Source organism: Zootoca vivipara, chromosome 2 (genome assembly GCF_963506605.1).
Source record: "Zootoca vivipara chromosome 2, rZooViv1.1, whole genome shotgun sequence".
Classification (NCBI taxonomy): Eukaryota; Metazoa; Chordata; class Lepidosauria; order Squamata; family Lacertidae; genus Zootoca; species Zootoca vivipara.
In genome coordinates, this window is record NC_083277.1 from 55,932,871 (window position 1) to 55,954,363 (window position 21,493).

The 21,493-nt window shown below is 40.2% G+C and overlaps 1 protein-coding gene across 4 annotated transcripts in view; it reads left to right on the plus strand.

The window, feature by feature from the left end:
• The window catches only part of USP4 (ubiquitin specific peptidase 4), a 40,890-nt gene that overhangs the window by 11,005 nt on the left and 8,392 nt on the right, over positions 1–21,493 (plus strand). For 2 of the 4 annotated variants that reach the window (XM_060271560.1, XM_035105963.2), the window contains exons 7-19: positions 246–377; positions 1,390–1,507; positions 2,169–2,342; positions 3,140–3,298; positions 5,196–5,420; positions 7,300–7,383; positions 9,170–9,264; positions 16,251–16,442; positions 17,387–17,475; positions 17,785–18,003; positions 18,093–18,163; positions 18,692–18,807; positions 20,550–20,699. In XM_060271560.1, coding sequence (XP_060127543.1) covers positions 246–377; positions 1,390–1,507; positions 2,169–2,342; positions 3,140–3,298; positions 5,196–5,420; positions 7,300–7,383; positions 9,170–9,264; positions 16,251–16,442; positions 17,387–17,475; positions 17,785–18,003; positions 18,093–18,163; positions 18,692–18,807; positions 20,550–20,699 — 1,824 coding nt within the window. Of the gene's footprint in view, positions 1–245; positions 378–1,389; positions 1,508–2,168; positions 2,343–3,139; positions 3,299–5,195; positions 5,421–7,299; positions 7,384–9,169; positions 9,265–13,125; positions 13,250–16,250; positions 16,443–17,386; positions 17,476–17,784; positions 18,004–18,092; positions 18,164–18,691; positions 18,808–20,549; positions 20,700–21,493 lie in introns of those variants that run through there. The other 2 variants (XM_060271561.1, XR_009557118.1) reach the window with 2 other exon arrangements.

Genomic DNA, 21,493 nt, shown 5'->3' on the forward strand with positions numbered 1-21,493 from the left:
ACAATAGGGAAATTTCATACGGAATGAGGGTGAGTACTAGATTTCTAATTCCATTGACTCATAAACAATCAATCCACCTCTTCAACCTGATACTGTAGTCATTCCTTCTGGGTTGGAAATCCAAAAATAAACAGTTTAAAATAGTAAGCTATACTAAAAAGTCAGTTAAAGAATATCAGGATTTATTTTTAAAAAACAAAACCAAAAACCCTGATGGGATTTTTACTACTTTTTTCCCCTCCCAGATCAAGCACTGCAACAAGCAGAAATCTAGCTACCTCTTCAAAATCATCAGCAAGCTCTTGCTCCTCTTCAACCATTACAAATGGTGATAGCAATAACTCCTATAGTTTGAACTGCTCCAGCCTTGGCAAAGGGTAATAGCAAGAATGTGTCTGCTGTTCTTTATGTAACTTCCTTTCTCTGAATACTTTTATGCATTCTCTTCTTTATTAAATAAGGTTCTGCCCTGAAGCATTCATGGCTCCACAGTTCGGAAGCTAGCTATGTATATAACTTTAAACTTAACTTCAGCTTCATGGCCCTCTGGCATTTCTTTGCCAGTTACTATTCCATTAAGATGTATGAGTTCTGCCAATTTTTCCTACCATAGCACTTTATCATACAATAGCTGATAGGAAAAAAATGCCACTCTAAAATAGTTCATTAAACCAGATTGTGTTCTCCCATATAAACCTACTAGGACATTTGAGATCTCCCTTGGAGGCTGTGCTCTCAAGGCCCATGCCCCCAGAGGTGTAGTGGGTGGTTACTTTAGGCAAGGCTTCCCAATAATGGCACCAACATTATGGAAATTCCTGTCAAGCAGATATACATTGCCTTTTCCTTGATAGTTTTGAGATGCCTGGCAAACCCAGTATTACATTGGAGGATTTTAGGCCCCTCTGACTTCAGTTGTTCTCTTTATTCTGCTTGGTGGTGGTGTTTTTTCCCTAACTTTAGTTCTAGTCTTGGCTTTGTTTTTCATTAGCATAATGTTCTGGAAACCAAAAAGCAGGATATGAGTATTTTAAGCAAAATATAATATCAGTAATGTGAGTCTCCACCTACAGTATGAAATGGTACAGTCAGGCAGCAGACTGGCTACCTCATAATACTTGTTTGTGAGAACTAGGTCTGAGGGAGGAATGTTATAGTTTAGGCATGTGTATACTATAGATTGGTTGGAAGGTTTGCTTTGTCTTAAGCTTGAGTTACTTGTTTAATTGTGTTGTATTTTTATATTCTGTAAACTCCCCATAAAATTTTGATGCAGGGCGGGTAAGAAAGACAACATACCTTACATTATTTTTGTATAGCTGTAAATAGTTTCTTAGCCGAAATATTCTGCAACCTGTTATCATATTCCAGTATGTTTTCCCACTCCAGAGGCTCTAGCTTTTCCTGCAACTCCTACAACAACAGGGAGAGCCCTCCTCAGTCACAGCCTGGTCTCTGTGGGCTCAGTAACCTAGGAAATACATGCTTCATGAATTCAGCTTTACAGGTAAAGAACTGGTACAATCTGCTGAAGAACCTAGAGTGGTAGACACTGTACTGCTTGGGTTTTATACTACCCCATCTTAAATTGTACAACTGTTGGGTTCCCATACAGCTTGGAAAACCTACATAATGCTGTGGGTTACAATGGAAGATAGAAAGCTGCATTTTTCTAGCATCAGAACACTGGTCTCAGTATTGCCCAATTGTTATAAGCCAAACCCTGGCTCCTCTATGAGTAGCACAGGAGCAGCAGGGCCAAGAGAGGAGCAAAGAGGCTACACTTTTTGTTGCAAGAATCCACTCACTCAATCATACTTAGCCATTGTTTGGATTAGCGTTGTGTGCAAACCAGGCCGCTGACTGGCAGCAGCTCTCTAGGGTTCAAGGCATGATGCCAGGGTTTGAATATGGTGCCTTCTGTATACACAAGTAGTGGTCTACCCTGAGCTATGACCCCCATCCTCCCAAAATAGAAATAGTACGTGTTCCTCAGTTTTCTTCTTTCAGCAGTTTCCATATGTAATATTTAATGTAGCTTGCAATACAGTTCTGTATAGGGTGATTTTGCTGAATTCAGTACAATTTTAGTTTTCATTGGGCTGAAAATGGGTTGTTGGCATGGCTTTCTTTTTTAATGTAGTTCTTGTGTCTGAATGTTCTTCTAGTGTTTGAGTAACACTCCTCCACTGACTGACTATTTCTTGGAAGATGAGTATGAAGCTGAAATAAATCAGGAGAATCCTCTGGGAATGAGAGGAGAAATTGCAGAAGCATATGCAGAACTCATCAAACAGATGTGGTCCGGGAGAAATTCTCACGTGGCCCCCCGCATGTTCAAAGTAAGTAGACTTTCTGTCATCGCAACACAGCTAGAGGAAGTGACATTTCTGGTTTCATGCTTTCTGCATGGAGCTTTAATGTTAGCCCTTGGGGGAAATACTTTCCCCGTCTTAAAAATCTCTAGCTGGGTAGCTTAGGTTGAACTTAAAAGAATGCTAAGTATGATATGGACTCCTGAGTGCTACAGTGCTTCACTGAATGTTGCATATTGCAGGGAAATGCCATGCATTCTGTTTAGAATAGTTGTGGCAACTAAAGCTTTTACTGATATAATTTGATTTTTAACAAGATTTTAGGAGTTATCTGACTTCTTTTTTGAGAACTGTTTTATCTGTTTACTTTTTATTGTTTTATACCACTTTACAATGTTGTAAAGTGCCATATTCCAAATAAAATTGAGCTGAAAGTTAGCAACTTTATATCTCTCTGAAATAAGTGGTACACTGAGTTGCTTTTGAAATGGTTGTTAAAATTGTACATATGGTCTTCAAATCACTTGTTGATATTCTGTACTCAAATAAGTAACAAATGTACAGTACTTTATTAGCACTGTCAGTTTCACAGAATTTTACATATATTAACCATACGGCAACTGTGATACCTGTTATCCAAAGAAACTGGTATAATAGGAGAGGAGAATTTATACATCTTGGTATCTTTTTTGACATTAGTTTATTGCTAGGAATTAGCTAATCTTCATTGAATTCTGCAAATGAGGCTAGAGTTACTGCTTTTCCCTTCACTGCTCACATGCATCTTCCTAATGTTATTTTTCCCATTCTTTTTTTAATTTTAGACCCAGGTGGGCCGCTTTGCTCCTCAGTTTTCAGGGTACCAGCAACAAGATTCCCAAGAGCTCCTGGCCTTTCTTTTAGATGGTTTACATGAGGATCTAAACAGAGTAAAAAAGAAACCTTACTTGGAGTTGAAGGATGCTAATGGCAGGCCTGATTCGGTATGCTGCATAGACATTCCACTGCTTGGAGTTAAATTGTGGTATAAAAGAGTAACACTCAACATATGTTACAAATTATTTTTTCCCATCCATTTCCTTTGTTTGTCTTATTGAGGATGTCTTTTTCTTAGCAAATGAATCCATGAATCAGTCCAGTTGGGACCATTGACTCTTAGCCAGGCTTCAACCACCCATTGTGAGTGTGGCCCTGTGCTCTGATAAGCAGGTAGCCTTCCTCCTAATTTTAAAGGTATATACATGGATGAGATTGTCCAAGCAGTTGCATGGCAAACTCCACTAGCTCCAAAGTTGGGAGGAAGACGGGGGGTTGTTTAGCAATGGCAGGTTGATGCTATCCTGTCCTGGCTGGTTCAAATTAGTGGCACTTACTAGAAAGGCAGAGTCCAGATAGGCGATGCAGGATCACAACAGACATGGAAAGGCACAGTTTGTCAGGACACTGGACAGTTCACTGTGACTGGTGCTGGCTGGAACTTAACTACAGTATTGAGATCACATTAGCTGTTTTCAGTTGTGGCCACCCAGATATAACTATCCTTCCTCTCATTAAGAACATAAGACCTGCACAGCTAAATCATCATTAGGGGGGGATTTAATGTTTGATGCTTTATTGTGTTTTATATATTTTGTAAGCCACCCAGATTGGCTGGGGAAACCTGAGAGCCAGGTGACCCTTTCCAATTGCAGTAAGCTGCTGTAATCCTCCTTTCTTGGCCCTGTTTAAACAGAACTAGAACAAGGGCTTAAAAGGGAATGACATAAACAATTACTTGGGGACAGTAATTTAATTTAAAGTTTCACTTAATTGGGGTGCTTTTCCATTACAGGCCTAGTTTTTATTAATTTTGAGAATTGATGCCACACATACACATGCGCACACCCCACCCCACCCCAGTGTTGTTCTTGTTGTTGTTTAGTCGTTTAGTCATGTTCGACTCTTCGTGACCCCATGGACCAGAGCACAACAGGCACTCCTGTCTTCCACTGCCTCACGCAGTTTGGTCAGACTCATGTTGGTGGCTTCAAGAACACTGTCCAGCCATCTCATCCTCTGTCGTCCCCTTCTCCTTGTGTCCTCCATCTTTCCCAACATCAGGGTCTTTTCCAGGGAGTCTTCTCTTCTCATGAGGTGGCCAAAGTATTGGAGCCTCAACTTCAGGACCTGTCCTTCCAGTGAGCATTCAGGGCTGATTTCCTTCAGAATGGATAGGCAAGACAAGGACACCCCCCCTTTGCATGAATGTCACAATGATCATGGTTGGAGCAAACATTGCAGAAAGTTACATATTTCTTAGGTTTGACTGTACATTACAATTGCGCTGCAGTACTGCTTAGGCAGTTCCTTGCTCACTTGCTAGATGCTACCTCTAATCTGCCTTTCCCTAGGTTGGGATTCACTGGAAAAAAACCCTGTCAGCAGCCCTGTGCAGAACCCTTCTCCTCCCATATGCCCCAAATTCCCTCTGAAATTGGTTTGGGTGGCTGGGAGAACCCCCAGAACAGCAGGGGAAGAGGAGGGGCATTGTTCCATCTTGCAAACTGAAATGCTTAGGCAGTTAGAATGTTTGTAATAGCGTGGCATTGGAATTCCATCCATTTGATTCTCTCATACTGTGCAAATTTCACATACACACTAGAGTGCAATCATCATGTACAGTCTGTTCTGTTTCAGGTCACTTGCATGTTGAATTACAGGTATACCAATAAGTGAATGATTTCATTGCATACATAGTTGTTCAGCATCAGTTTGTCACTTCACATCCTTCTGTTGTATTTCAATATCCTTCCCTACAGATAAAAGCTGTTTCATCAGAACTTGCATCTTAATTTTTATACTGTGTTTCTTCTTCTCTGCAATGTGTTTTCTTTATTGCAGGTGGTAGCAAAAGAAGCTTGGGAGAATCATCGATTGCGTAATAACTCTATAATTGTAGATATTTTTCATGGTCTCTTCAAATCCACATTGGTCTGCCCCAAATGTTCTAAAGTTTCCGTGACTTTTGACCCTTTTTGCTACTTAACCCTTCCATTGCCCTTAAAGAAAGATCGAACCATGGAGGTTTTCTTGGTTTTTGCAGATCCACAGCGCAAACCTACTCAGGTAAGTAGAGGTGCTCATGTTGGTCTTTGTTATGAAAGGCAGAAAAATCAAATTGTAGTGTTTTTTGCCCTCTACAAAAGAGGTTGCCTGCTTTTAGCATTACAATTCCGATAGTAAAGGTCATTGTGTGAGCTCTGCGTTGTATGCCTCCCGCCTTCTCAGTGTACATAGAAACACACTCAGATATCAGGTTCAAATCCCATCTTCCCCATAAAGCTCACAGGATCACCTTGAGTCAATCACAACCTCTCTTACCCATCTTTTCTAATTACCCACCTACCTTCCAGGATTGTTGTGAGGAAAAAATGTGCAGAGGAAGGGATTATGTACAACACCTTTACCTCCAACAGATAAATGAAATAAAATCAAATTTAAAATAGATATAGTTGGAACAAACATTGCTGTCTTAAAATACACAGTTCACAACAAGCCTTCCTACCCCAGCATGTAAAATGATCAGCTTTGCATTATATGTGCCTTGCAGTGTGCACATATCATCATGCATACACACAGAGATAAGATGCATCCAATACCCAATCTTGAGATCAGTTTTACAGAGACTCTGGGATGGCAGCTAAGTCTGTACTCCAAGCATGCTCACCTGTGAGTAAGCCCAACTGAGCATAATGAGATTACCTCAGCTGTATGTTTTGTGATCTACATGTTTGGAGAGGGAATCTGTCCAGTCCATTTTTCAGCAGGCGAGATCCCAATTGCCAGTCATATTACACGCAGGGAGGAGGGAACCCCAAGGATATTCACGCAGAAGTGAAGCCCTGGCCAGAATTGCAGCCCAAGAATCAGAGATGATCTCTCTGCTTTCAGTCACCCACCTAGCAACAACTTTCCCACAAAGAAGAGATGACCTGAGTCAGGAAGGGGGGCGGGTGGAGCCACTGGAGCTGAATGGAAACCAGTGAAATATACAAAGAATCTCCCAAAATGAGCTTACTTCAGAAGGGCAACTGGTAGCAAGGACAAACTGTTAGATCATTTAATAAATAACGATCTGAGGATGGAGCCGATATTAACAGGATGGTGGTGGCTGGAGAGAGAAACAGGAGGTGAAGATCACTATTTGGGAAAGTGGGAGAGCAGAGGTCAACATGAGGAAGAAGCTGCGTATGTGCGTGCGAGAGAGAAATTCAGAAACTTAATTGGCCTGTAATTATGGGCTGATAATTTTGGATGTAGTTTCCACTAAACCATCTATCACAACCTAGTCTTCTGTATATTTCTGAGTCATATAAAAGCCAAGTGTTGTTGCTAAGTGTCATAACTTATACCTCACAAGTTACGTAGGGTGGTATCTGACTGAATTGTACTCAGAGTGGATCCACTGAAATCAATTAAGTCATCGGGTGTATATTACATATGACTAATATTATATATCAGCAATAGTGACCCCCTTACCAATAGTATCAGTTTAATTGCTTCTTGGTAGATTGCAAGCTGAACCTCCAATACAGTGTATCATTCTAGTTTTAGTTAAGAGTAAAAAAATACCAGTTTTTTCCCTGTCAAACCATTAGCTTTTTACAACCCCAGCAGTGTTTATAACAGGACAACATTTTTACATTTAAATTTATCCTAATAAAATGTAATTTCTTCACAATTTTGCTTGATTGCACAAACAGTGGTGGCTGGTTTGGACATAACAGTAAGCCAAGGGTAGTGGTTTGTTGCTCCTACTTACTAGCAAGTAGGAGCAAAGCAGAAGCTACGTTCACAGTAAACTGTTAACCATGTCTGACTATAATACGCAAACACACCCTGTATCAAACGTGGTTACTGATGCTGATCCTTAAGTCTAGAATTGTGTTCCTTACCAAGTTTTATTTTGCCTAGTGTAAGTTTAATGTTCTGCTTTTTCCCCCAGTACAAGGTAATTGTGCCAATGATGGGGGCTGTATCTGACCTGTGTGATGCACTCTCAAAATTCTCCGGGGTTCCTGCAGAAAATGTAAGGCTAAATAATATTGGCTGATAAATAAAAGGGTTCAGTTTTCTACAAAATGTTATTAGGTAGACTGATTCCTGAATTAGTTAAAAATAACTTTAACAAACATTATAAGAAGGTGACAATATTGTGTATTGGGCACATCTTTTAAAAGGTTGTAAATTTTTCTTTTTAGGGCAAGAAGTGAGGAGTCACGTTCCACTTTCCACATGTTGAAATGTTTGTCTATACAGAAACTTAGATGAAAACAAACTGTCCTATTTCAGATAAAAACTGACAAGAGCAGCTTGTTAGCATGAGCCCATTCTCTGACCTTGTCCTTGTCCTGCTTGCCCTAATACCAACTATGTATAGCACTCATTTTGAAAGATGTCCCCAAGGGCTTGAAGTGAGCATTGGGTCGAAGTGAGACCTTGGATACTTAGCATTGATAACTCCTTGATAATTATGTAGATTCTACAAATATTTAATAGGAAGGGCATTCTTAGCAGAATTTGGTATCATGTTGCAAATGTTCTGTATGTAGTTGAGAATTGATCTTGTGTAATAATGAAGGGTTCTTTAAACTGGAAACTTATCTATTTCTATATCTTATATAGCTCAGTCTGTAGATCATGAGGCTGTTAATCTCAGGGTCGTGGGTTCAAGTCCCACGTTGGGCAAAATATTCCTGCATTGTCTCTTCTAACTCTACAATTCTATGAAATCGTCTGGTGAAAGACATCGTCTTAATGTTTTATAATCAGACAATATTTAAGAGGAAAGAAAGAAAAATAACAATTCCTATTCTAATGGGCTCTTTGAGAGTGTATTTGATGATGGTGATCTCATGCAAAACTTAAGGAATATTCTAGAAACCAGAGCAAATAAAAGGGGATTTGAGGGAATAGGAGGGAATCCTATACTGGTTAGTGTATTCAGGTCAGTTCCCACCCACTTCTTTTGTCAGCTCCCTAATGTAATGTAAGCCAACCTTAATTATCTTGAATTCAACTCTGTAAGCTGAAATGGTAGAGAAGGTGATTGAGCTGGGAAAAGAACACATTTGGGAAGCAGCAGTGGCTAGGCCAGTACCCTTGGGAGAAGAAGAACCCTGTTTCAGTACTGTTACACTACACTACCTAACTGCTTATTATCAGCAAAATAAAAAAATTCCTTCAGTAGCACCTTAAAGACCAACTAAGTTTATATTTTGGTATGAGCTTTCGTGTGCATGCACACTTCTTCAGATACACAAGTGTGCATGCACACGAAAGCTCATACCAAAATATAAACTTAGTTGGTCTTTAAGGTGCTACTGAAGGAATTTTTTTATTTTGCTTCGACTCAGACCAACACGGCTACCTACCTGTGCTTATTATCAGATCAAAGTTGTTGTTGCCAGTGGCTGTTAGGCATTCTCTTTGCCATCCTTGCTTTCAAGAAGCTGTTTTTTTCAAATTATATTGCCCTTAAAGATATTTTTCTCTGGGCAAGCTATTAAAGCAACCAGTTCTATTCATTCAGTTTTGGCATCTGTTTTCTTGGCAAACACAAGGAGTCTTAACTATTCCTCATCGCTGAGATCCAGTATATTGTACTGTACTAGTTCTTTCATTTGACCACTGGTGGTTTTTTGCTTAGTTGGCTTATTTAAGCATATCTCATGAGTCACTTGACACCAAACTTTCTCTTGAGGTTGGACTAGATGATCCTTGGGGTCTTTCTTGAACTTCAAGTAACTTTGGCTTATATTTTGATTATCATTGTGCTATTCTGACTTCCATTCTCAACTATTTGCTGTTTTTAGATGGTGGTGACAGATGTTTATAATCACCGATTCCACAAAATTTTCCAGATGGATGAAGGCTTAAATCAGATTATGCCAAAGGACAACATATTTGTGTGAGTAACCGGTTCTTTGGGAAGAGTAGAGATAAGAAACATGTTATATTACATTTGAGTGTTTAGCCTAAAAAGATTATTTGGTACCCACAATTTCTGTGGGTGATCAGTAGTTCTTACATTGTGCTGTATGCTATTCTGATGAGATATCATGTTGTTGGGACACATATTGTTTAATTACCGTGTTTCTCATATTATAAGACATGTCTTATATTTATTTTTTCCTCAAAAAAAACACACTATGGCTTATTTTCAAGGGATGTCTTATTTTTTTCCTCCTCCTCCTGCCGTGGCCGGCATTGCTGCTACGCCTATCACTATGTCTTATTTTCGGGGTATGGCTTATATTCCTTGAATGCTTAAAAATCCTGCTATGGCTTATTTTATGGGTATGTCTTAAAATATGAGAAACAGGGTAGTGGCCTTTGGGGTGCTTGTGTGTTGCTATTTTCCTATTGGGTTTTGTTGTTGTTTAGCTGTACCAATAGATTCTAGAAAACATTGGGGCTATGTTACATGGAATGCTAAATCTCCACTGAAATTTACTAACTTTTTTGGAACATAAAAGAGCATGAAAATGTTTACATTTAAGTCGGGAAATCAGGCATGGAGAACTTGTGACAATTCGAAACTAAACCTTAAACTTCACATTCTAGTTTTAAAGTTAGCTGTAAGCCTGCCTCACATACCCCTTCCCCACCTTCCTCCAACTTCCAGTGTGCCTGCAGGCATTGTTTCTGAGTATCTGTCATGTACACATTCCTATAAAGTTGTGTATACATGAAATGTTAGTGGATAAACATCATAAGCACTACCTTGTACTTCTCTTGTCAATCTTTTGGGAATGCACCTGTAAAACTGATCCAGGAGTTGGTCAGTTTGGACAAGTTTGGTGCAACATTTATTTTTAGTAAGATGATGGGGCTTATTCATCACTATCAAGTAAGAAATGGCTAGAACAAAGATATTTTATATCAATATATTTTGACATCTTACAATACACCTCTTTTTAAGAAGTTTTTTTATGTGTATACGGTATACATGCATGCGAGCACACATACACATACTGTATTAGAATTGCATTTTGGATTGTGTTCCCTTTGCGTTGGAGCTATGAGTACAAATATGAACTATAAAAGATGAGCCTTTAAACTAAGTTCTTAGCAATTGGATATGATGGTAGAACATCACAAATCCAACTAAATTTATCTATTTTTAAATTCCTAAAATCTCTTTGTAGTTAGGACTTGGTTAGATATTTATTAATGGCAGATTCTTTTGCAATTCTTTAATAGGAAACTTCAAAATAGTTAAAGTCAAGCAGATTGTGAAATTAGATTAGGAGAAGTGGTGGTAGTGGCAGTACTTGTTGTTGTTGTTGTTTAGTCGTTTAGCCGTGTCCGACTCTTCTTGACCCCATGGACCAGAGCACGCCAGGCACTCCTGTCTTCCACTGCCTCCCGGAGTTTGGTCAAACTCATGTTGGTAGCTTTGAGAACACTATCCAACCATCTCGTCCTCTGTCGTCCCCTTCTCCTTGTGCCCTCCATCTTTCCCAGCATCAGGGTCTTTTCCAGGTAGTCTTCTCTTCTCATGAGGTGGCCAAAGTATTGGAGTATTGGAGCCTAAGCTTCAGGATCTATCCTTCCAGTGAGAACTTACTCATCCCCAAATTAATTGTGGAGGGTAAGGAGGCCAACCTAGCATAACTAAGACTTGGGTGGGCCTGATCTCACCCATCTCTTTGACCAGTTACTTGGTGCAACAGCAGGTCAGACTTGAGGGCTGGGGATAGAGGTACAGTGGTACCTTGGTCCTCAAACTTAATCCATTCCAGAAGTTGGTTCCAAAACCAAGGCACACTTTCTCATAGAAAGTAATGCAAAATCGACTAATCGGTTCCAGACTTTTAAAAGCAATCACTAAAACAGCAATTTAAATGAAGTTTACTGTCTAACGAAACCATTGATCCATAAAATGAAACAATAATCAATTTATTGTACTATAAAATAAATAAGACGGTATTGTAGGTGATAAAAATTAAAATTATTTCCCCCCCTTAACTTCACTGATGATAGTCATTGTTTGGATGGTGGGGTGGTTGGGTGGGCTTTTATCCATTTCTGCAGTCACACAATCAATTGAAAAAGTCTCATAAACAAAAACGCAAAACAAATAGCAAAAAAAGAAGCAGCACCAAACTTAATCCATTCCGGAAGTCTGTTTTACTTCCAAAAAGTTCGAAAACCAAGGTGCAGCTTCTGATTGGTGCAGGTGCCCCAGAAACAATAACTGACAGCCTCATCAGACTTTTGGCTTCTGAAAAGCATTCAAAAACTGGACCACTTCTGGGTTTTTGGCGTTGGAGAACCAAGGCGTTTGAGAACCAAGGTACCACTGTATTGACATACCGTAGTTCTTAGAATTTCAGTGCAGCTCACTATTACACCTCTTGCCTTCAGGGCAGAATGAGAATGTCTTTACCTGATGTTGGGCCATAGAGACAGATTAGGGATGCTGCTGGTATACCGTCCACCCTGTTTTCCAACAGCCTTGATGGCTGAGGTGGTTGTGAAAATAGTATCGAAGGAACCCAGGATGATTGTCCTGGGTAGCCTTCAGTGTGTGTCCTGAGGCTGTCTCAGGGCCAGTTTTTGAGTTCATGGAATCTGTGGTAAACATGCACCTGTCTCATCATCTATCTAAGGCAGGGGTAGGCAACCTAAGGCCCGTGGGCCAGATGCGGCCCAATCACCTTCTCAGTCCAGCCCGCGGATGGTCCGGGAATCAGCATGTTTTTACATGAGTAGAACGTGTCCTTTTATTTAAAATGCATCTCTGGGTTATTTGTGGGGCATAGGAATTCGTTTATTATTATTTTTACAAAATATAGTCCGGCCCACCACATGGTCTGAGGGATGGTGGACCGGCCCCCAGCTGAAAAAGGTTGCTGGCCCCTGATCTAAGACATGTGGTAGGACATAGCTTGGATCTTGTCTTTGCTTCAAGTGGTGAAAGTGTTAGTGTCTGTCTCTGTGGAGTAGGGTGGGTGGGTGGGGTTCTACAACATAGTCGTCATGGTCAGACCACTTCCTGGTGAAATTTGGAATTGTGGCACCTACACCCCCCTGCAGGGGTGGAGGTACATAGAGATTAATAGAATACAGTGGATTTCTGAATGTTATACGTTCTTGAAGCTTCAGAATGTGTATGATGTAGACCTGGAAAATGGCACAGAGCAAACATTACCTCTGTTCCTTAAGGCAACTGTGGTGATCAAAAATGAATCCCTCCACCCCACAGTTTTTAAGTGAGAGGGAAAAGTTAGGTGGGCTGATCACCAATCTCCAGAATCCCATCTGTTTTGGAATTTGAATTGTTCTATCATGTTTGCCTTTTTTTTTCTTTTTCAGTTGTGCTATTTTTGACACCATATTCCAAATACCGGAAATCACTTTTTTCAGTAGCTGGGAGCTAACAAAGAATTTTCAGTATTAATCTATTAGCTGAATTGCTCTCCAGGTGTATTGCATACATACTTTAACCAGTTGTTAGAGGATTGGTTAATGTGGTACTGGTGGATGCGTTGGAGGCATTCATAAGTGGCAGGAGGATGTAAAGTTTGAGTCCAAGCATTTATAAGAACATGGTGGTCTAGCAGTGTTGCTGCCTGGAATCAGCAGTTTTCGGGAAAGTTGCTTCTCCTACTGAATGTTCAGTTGACAGATTGTAATAAAGGTGATCTGCAAATCAATCTGGCAAAACTACATCAACATGTGTCACTTGTGCTGAATTCCCCCAGGCTAAACTAAAAGGGGCATTCAGCACTCAGTGCAGACACTTACTATTTTTTCCCCTTAGGTCCCATGATGCTCCGCCCCAACTAGGCTCCTGCTCCGATGTAAAGCCCCAGCATGTGCCATGATGGTGATATCACATCACCCAGGATCCTGCTGGAGCATGGAGCCAGCCTACAAGGGGTCAGGTAAGTGTCTGTCATTGCACAAATATGCAAAGTTTTTGTCGGGTTTTTTCTTCCCGGGGGAAGCATCTTGGGATATGAGGCTGGAGATATTTTATATGTTTGAGTGCCTTTGTTATCTTAGCCTGGATAATGGAGGCATTCAGCATATATGTTTAAAATTGATGAAACTTTGCCAAAATGATTTGCAGGTCACACTTAACTTACTGACATCAACTGTCATAATCTTCTCATGCCAGTCACTTTACCCAGGTTTCCTGCCCACCGTACCTTGCATAGTTTCTCTACCCTTGTTTGCTTGGAACTGGTAAAAGACTGAATGGCTATGGAGATTTTGAACGTAGTATCTGAAATACAAGATATATCCTATTACTCTTTGGTTTTCTCTATGATAATGGGTTTGGATGGGTGGTGGAATACAACTATAAACTAAGATAAAATCTGACCCTAGAAATGCTCCTTCCTTAGAGGTTATACAGCCTGGAGCAAAATAGATTTGAGTGATTCTGCTCTTTGCTTTAGAGCAGGGTTGGGTAACATTTTGGGACCTAAGGGACACATTCACTCCTAGCCTACCCTCTGAGAGTCACATAGCAGCAGTAGGCGTGGCCACTCCCACACACTCACCCAAGGTATACATAGGCTCTTTAGCTGATCCATGCAGATTAGGTGAAGAGGAAGGGTTATCACCCATTCTCCACTCTTCAAATAACTGATCTGATGACTGACGAAGGGATCATTTGTAGCCACATTGGAATGCTGGGCTCTGCTGTCTACTTTGGCTATTTGTTTTCCTTTTTGCAACTGTGGCCAAAATTGGTTGGACTTGGGGTCTAGGAATTTTTTTAGGCCAGCGTATGAATCTAACTTAATTAAGCATAATTCAGATTATTTTAAATTAACATTGCTAAAGAAGTCAGAAAGATAAGTCAGGGCTAAATCTAGAATGAACATTTTGTAATTTGGGTCTTGAGTAAAAAAAAGAAAAACAATATGTAAAGAACGAAGTAGCAACATTGCACATTAAGCTAACCAATAATACCCATTTAACCTATATTTTCATATCAATAATATTCTATTTAGGGTTGTTGTGGAGGTTGTTACTAATAGTGGGCAGTTGCAATGTTTATGTACTTAGGTGTATAGTTGGTTTGCTTGTTTTACTTACGCAGTATCAATAGGATTTGAAAAATCTGGATGAATGCACAGACATCAAATGTTGAGGTACAGCAAGAGGCATACCTCCCTATATTCATGCACACAGATAATGTGTTTACTTTCAGTGTGACAGGCAAAAGGTTTTTTGTTTTGTAACCTTGGTAGGTACAATGCCTCTGTTTTGCCCCTCAGAGAAGTGGTGAAGAATCACTACAAGACACCATTCCGAGTAGGGCTACTACTACATGCATGGTGGAAGTGCTAATAGATGGGAGGACTTTCATATTCATGGGAGGTGTTGAGAGAAGATACAAGTTGCAAGTGTTAAAATAATGAGGAGGCTTGGTCTGCTGTTGTTTTTTGGAGCTGTGCAAGAGGGAACAGTACTCCACATCTTCACTTTACTTGTCCCAGATGAGTTTCACAGGTTTTTTTCCTTTTTCCCTATGGGTCCTGTACTCTTTTTCTCATTCGTTTGACCCCCTCCTCCCAATCTTTATGCACCCTTCAATCACCTGGTTCTCCTTGACTCCTGAGCAAGTTTGCAGATGACACCAAATTGGGAGGGGTGGCTAATACCCCAGAGGACAGGATCACACTTCAAAATGACCTTAACAGATTAGACAACTGGGCCAAAGTAAACAAGATGAATTTTAACAAGGAGAAATGTAAAGTACTACACTTGGGCAAAAAAAATGAAAGGCACAAATACAGGATAGGAGACACCTGGCTTGAGAGCAGTACATGTGAAAAGGATCTAGGAGTCTTGGTAGACCACAAACTTGACGTGAGTCAACAGTGTGATGCAGCAGCTAAAAAAGCCAATGCAATTCTGGGCTGCATCAATAGGAGTATAGCATCTAGATCAAGGGAAGTAATAGTACCACTGTATTCTGCTCTGGTCAGACCTCACCTGGAGTACTGTGTCCCGTTCTGGGCACCACAGTTTAAGAAGGATACAGACAAGCTGGAACGTGTCCAGAAGAGGGCAACCAAAATGGTCAAAGGCCTGGAAATGATGCCTTATGAGGAACGGCTTAGGGAGCTGGGTATGTTTAGCCTGGAGAAGAGAAGGTTAAGGGGTGATATGATAGCCATGTTCAAATATATAAAAGGATGTCATATAGAGGAGGGAGAAAGGTTGTTTTCTGCTGCTCCAGAGAAGCGGACACGGAGCAATGGATTCAAACTACAAGAAAGAAGATTCCACCTAAACATTAGGAAGAACTTCCTGACAGTAAGAGCTGTTCGGCAGTGGAATTTGCTACCAAGGAGTGTGGTGGAGTCTCCTTTGGAGGTCTTTAAGTAGAGGCTTGACAGCCATCTGTCAGGAATGCTTTGATGGTGTTTCCTGCTCAGCAGGGGCTTGGACTGGATGGCCCTTGTGGTCTCTTCCAACTCTGTGATTCTATGATTCTAAACAAAATCCTGGTTTCTAGCAAACTGATTCATTGTTCCAGTACTATATTATACAGCATTAAATTCTTCATGGCTCTAGTTGTTGTCTAAGGTTTGTTTAACGAGTGTTTGTGAATGCCTGTGGGTACAAGTTACTGTATTGGGTTAACATCAAAGGACTGATGGCTAGATCTTTTTACATTGCATGCAGGCAGGGCCCTCATTACCTGGTAAATTTGACACTTTCTAAATAAAACCGTATCTAATTGTTCAAGTAAAGGGAGAAGGAAATGGTTTATTCAGTCATGAGCTTATACTCAGCTCCTATTTTTAGACCTGTGGTGTAGAATATGACTCTTCCAAGTATAAATGCTTAAGATTGGCGTGACACTCTTACCAGTTCTGAAAGGACTGAACTTTGCTCACTATTCTTTTCTATTTTGTGCAGATACGAAGTTTGTAAGTCAACAGAAGATGGTGCTGAATGCATCACTCTGTCAGTTTACTTCAGAGAAAAGAAAGCAAGACAATCCAGTGCTGCTCCAGGGACTGTTCTCTATGGGCAACCACTACTCATAGCTATACCCAAACACAAGCTCACCCTAGACCACTTGTACAATGTTATATTGGAGCGAATTAGGTGAGTACAGGGCCTTTGTGGCATATACGTTTACTCATTTCTAAGTGCAATCATTATTGTTTCTCCAATTATTCTACAATAGGATTGTTATTAGATGTTACTAGTTTGTGTGTGCCTAATTGTTACTATTCTGCATCCACTGGTAGCTTATCAGTATATGAGTTTGAAACTGCAAGTACTTCCATAGTTGTAGAATTTTTTGACAAATGTCTTGTATTAACTTGGTTGGTTGAAAATCTTCCTTTATATGAACCCAAAAAGAATCTAAGATCAAAGACCAACTTGTTACTAGCGGCTATCAACCAGATACCTCTGAAAACTCAAAAGCAGCACAAGAAAGTCCAGGCCCTTATCTGTATATTGCTTCTGTGTATACAGGTTGCATTAAGCTTCCATGAATTTCTCTTTGCTAAAAAGAAAACACCCCAAATCTAAACTAGTAGTCATCACACAATGCATGATTAACTTAAGGAACTGAAATAAATTAGTTTGTTTATCTTGATGTTACCACATTTGTGAAAATGTTGATTATATTACAACATTCTATATCCTAAGAGGAGACTCCTATGGTAATAACATAAACAGTGAATCAATGAAAAATTGTAAGGGTGTGTGGTTATCGTTTATTTCATATTGTTCTCTTTTACATATCTTACCAATTTTCAAGGAAATCAAGGGATTTAAGGATCCTTTTATTTTATATGTGCATAGTGGGTGAGGAAATATTTCTGTACTTTCAATCTGGCTGCTTTCCAGATGAGATAAGATACCCAACTCCCATCAACCCCAGTCAACATTGCTAACAGTTAGGAATGATAGGAATTGTAATCATCGACGTCTAGATGAGATTTTGCACTAATTGTTCTTTTCTCCTAATGTACCTGCCTTTCCAATAATGGGTCACTTGTGTCAGCATTTAATGAAAAAAAAATTATGTGTTTCAGTCGCTATGTAAAAGTTTCCTTAAAAGAAGGATGTTCTGAAGGATGTCCAGATAGTGAGAACTGCAATGGCTCCAATAGTGTGTCTGAAGGTAAATTATCCTAAGATGGGTATTATTTAACTAAATCTGTGTTGTCTAAAATAGTAGACATGACTCCTCAGTAGTATTATACATCCTGTAGTAGTAGCTTTAGAGATGTTCTTCAAATAACACTATTAAGCACATTGCATGTTGTGATAACTTTAGTACAGACTCCTCACTGGTCCTCTCTGATTTAGCAGCATTCCTTTCAAAGCTGCTGTTGTAATCATTTGCTCATTAGTTTTTTCAGACAAAGAATATTATAGATGCTATGGAGGAACAACAAAAGTGAAAAACAATTTTTAAAATATGTTTCAGGTGATGTTGAAGAAATGGAACATCAGAATGGAGAGGAAGACAGTAAGGAGAAAATATCAGTAACAGATGCCTGCAAATCAGAGGACTGCATCCAGGATGACCTGGAAAAGGAAGGCCTGCATCACAGAAGGCATCTCTTCAGCTTCAATCTTGTGAACTCTTATGGAACATCAGAAATAAACTCCCTTAATACAGAGGGGAAAATCCTTAAGTTGAGTTGTAGGTATCTCCTCTGATTGTTATCCTAGACACACCTCATCTTGGGCAGATTGACATTATGTTAATGCTTTTCTTTTCTTCTTTTCCAGCTCATGCAACTCTTGCTATTGATTGGGATTCTGACACCCGAAAGTTGCTTTTTGATGAACATGAGGCACAGGTGATTAGCATTCCCCCACCTTTTAAAGGGCACTGCTGTAGTCTGGCCCCTTATAACTGTTGACAGCGGGTTAGGCAAGATTATGTGGTTTATTCTGCCTTTGTACTTTGATAAAGGTACTGAGCAAATAGAGCATTGTCATAGAATATTGACAACAGGTCATTATCAGCACCAGCAGAGTGCCATCCGCAAGGCTTCTCAAGACTTGGTGATCAGTTGATGGTTCAGGTTTGTGCACACTTGCTTACCACTGAGCTTTGTAAACCCCATTTCAGCTGACCCTGTCTCACACCTGACATCATATATCTGATTACAAAAAAGGTATTGTACCATCTTTGTATGAGTAAAGTGTACGGAGGCATTACCAGAGAAGAGGAGGAGGGCAAAGAATCAAGCTGAAATAAAAGTTGTAGACAATTAGTACAGAAGGGTTTAAAGTATTCTCCTGTGTGGTGTGTTAATTTTTAGAAGGTTTAACGTGCATCTTACACTTGAGGGAAAAACATAATGTATATTTCTTTTTGGTAGGCATTTGAAAAACACAACAGTATGTTTCAGCCACAGAAGAAGAAAACTACCGTAGCTCTGAAAGATTGCATAGAACTGTTCACTACTATGGAAACACTTGGTGAACATGATCCATGGTAGGTTTGCTGTGTTTTCTCATAGCAATAACATCTCTGGACTGTGTTTAGCAACTGACTAAAGCATAGATATCTGTGCATTTTGCCCTGTAGGTCATGTAGAAAATGTAGCTCAGACTGATTTCATTTAGTCACTTTTGAGGTGGCTTGATTTCTCATGGTTAAATCATGTGGTATGAACAGCGCTTGACCCATCCTGGAAAATATTAACTTCTTTGTACTACATGCATTACAGTATAAGAATTATAACATGCTGTCAACAGGAAGGCTTATATGATTATGTACAGTTGCATTAATAGCAATAATAGGATCCAAACCTATGGACTAAGAAAAGCCTAGGCAAAAGTACCTGTTTCAGGTAATTACCCTGTGATTATCTGTAGGCTACAGTGTCATAAGTAAAATTTCCCCAGATAATGTAAGTGATCTTACAGGTTTATACAGGCAGCTGCTATTTCTACAGAACTAATGTACTGCTGGGAAACTCATGTAGGCCAGCCATCTAGGCTACCCCTTCTATCTTTGGACACTATAACATTGATAACTTTGCCTCAGCACACATACCTCTGTAGACTGGAGGGTCCTTCAGCACAAATCTCTTCTGTTCCTTCCCATCTCTGGGTGTGGGCTTTGCTTTTAAGCAAAACTTTCCAGCTTGCTATCCTGGCCTGTGACTGAACTGAAATGCTGGACTTAACATGAAGCTACATTCTGGTATACTGGCGGATCAGACTGACATACCCACTGGAAGACAAATTGGAGGCAAAAAGTGGCACAGCATTTTCACAGTGCAGTCTAGCTGGGAGCTCCTTGAGAATCCATCTGTCAGTATTTCCTCTTCTCTGCAATGCGCTCTACGTGGGGCTACCTTTGAAGGTGACCCGGAAACTACAACTAATCCAGAATGCGGCAGCTAGACTGGTGACTGGGAGCGGCCGCCGAGATCACATAACACCGGTCCTAAAAGACCTACATTGGCTCCCAGTACGTTTCCGAGCACAATTCAAAGTGTTGGTGTTGACCTTTAAAGCCCTAAACGGCCTCGGTCCGGTATACCTGAAGGAGCGTCTCCACCCCCATCGTTCTGCCCGGACACTGAGGTCCAGCTCCGAGGGCCTTCTGGCGGTTCCCTCATTACGAGAAGCCAAGTTACAGGGAACCAGGCAGAGGGCCTTCTCGGTAGTGGCACCCACCCTGTGGAATGCCCTCCCACTAGAGGTCAAAGAGAACAATTACCAGACCTTTAGAAGGCATCTCAAGGCAGCCCTGTTTAGGGAAGCTTTTAATGTTTGATGGATTTCTGTATTTTAGAATTTCTGTTTTTTTTTGGAAGCCGCCCAGAGTGGCTGGGGGAACCCGGCCAGATGGGCGGGGTATAAATAATAAATTATTATTATTATTATTATTATTATTATTATTATTATTATTGTTCCTTAGCTCTCTTTGCCAACTCATCAGAATGGACATCCAATTTGCTGGACTTGACAGGAAGGTAGCTTAAGCTTCTCCTAACTGCTGTCTTGCTGTTATGCCAGAACAGAACTTGATGTTGCATCCAATTTTCCAGCCTGATCCTTATTCAGGGCATGGTTTCTGTGGCTCCTCAGTATTATAACATTCATTTTTTGTCCCTAAGGTTTTTTTTATTAAATATATACAAATGTAAATGTTTTCAAAGATTAGAAAGGAGGAAGAATAATAATAATTATTTTTGTTTACCTTTCTCTTTGGTGTTCTTTCAGGTACTGTCCCAATTGCAAGAAACATCAACAAGCCACTAAGAAATTTGATCTCTGGTCACTTCCACGTATTTTAGTAGTACATTTAAAACGCTTCTCATATAACAGATACTGGAGGGATAAGCTTGACACTGTGGTTGAATTCCCTATCAGGTAGGATTTTTGGTTGCATTGATGGTCAGAGAAAAAAAGAAATACAAATAATTTGGGTTCACTGACTGGAGAACCCAGCTGGGAACTAGAACCTTGGTACACAGGTTGGATTTTAGCCTTCAAAATGTGAGGAGCCAGAAGCATGTCTGTCACAGTTTTCTACCATCCACTTCAGTAGTCGATTATATTTTACAACAACATAGTGCACTAGAGGTTAAGAGCTGGATTCAGCTAAATAGTTGCACTAGCAGGAGCCAACAGAATGGGGCTTTCCCATCCCCTGCATGACTTCCACCAGCTCTGAGTGGTTCCCTAAGACAGTGTAGTAGGAAAGGGAAGATGGTTCCATCTGGCATGCAGAAATGCTTGCATTAATGGAACTGTCATAATAGTAAAATAAGAAAATTCTTTCAGTAGCACCTTAAAGACCAACTAAGTTTATATTTTGGTATGAGCTTTCGTGTGCATGCACACTTCTTCAGATACACTAGAAACAGAAGTGTCAGACCCTATATATATACAGAGGGTGGTGGGTGGGAATGGGAGATGGGCTGATGGGAGTGGTAAACCTGTAGATGGGGGTTAATGGCTGCTGATGGCTGCAATTAGTCCTGGGCTGAGGTGCTAAAGAAAGCTTGATCATGCATAATGAGATAAGAATCCGATATCTCTATTCATCCCAGGTGCTTCCATGGTTTTAAGCTTGGTAATGATTTCCAATTCAGCAACTTCCCTTTCCAGTCTGTTCCTGAAATTTCTCTGTAATAAAACAGCTGCTTTGAGATCTTGTATAG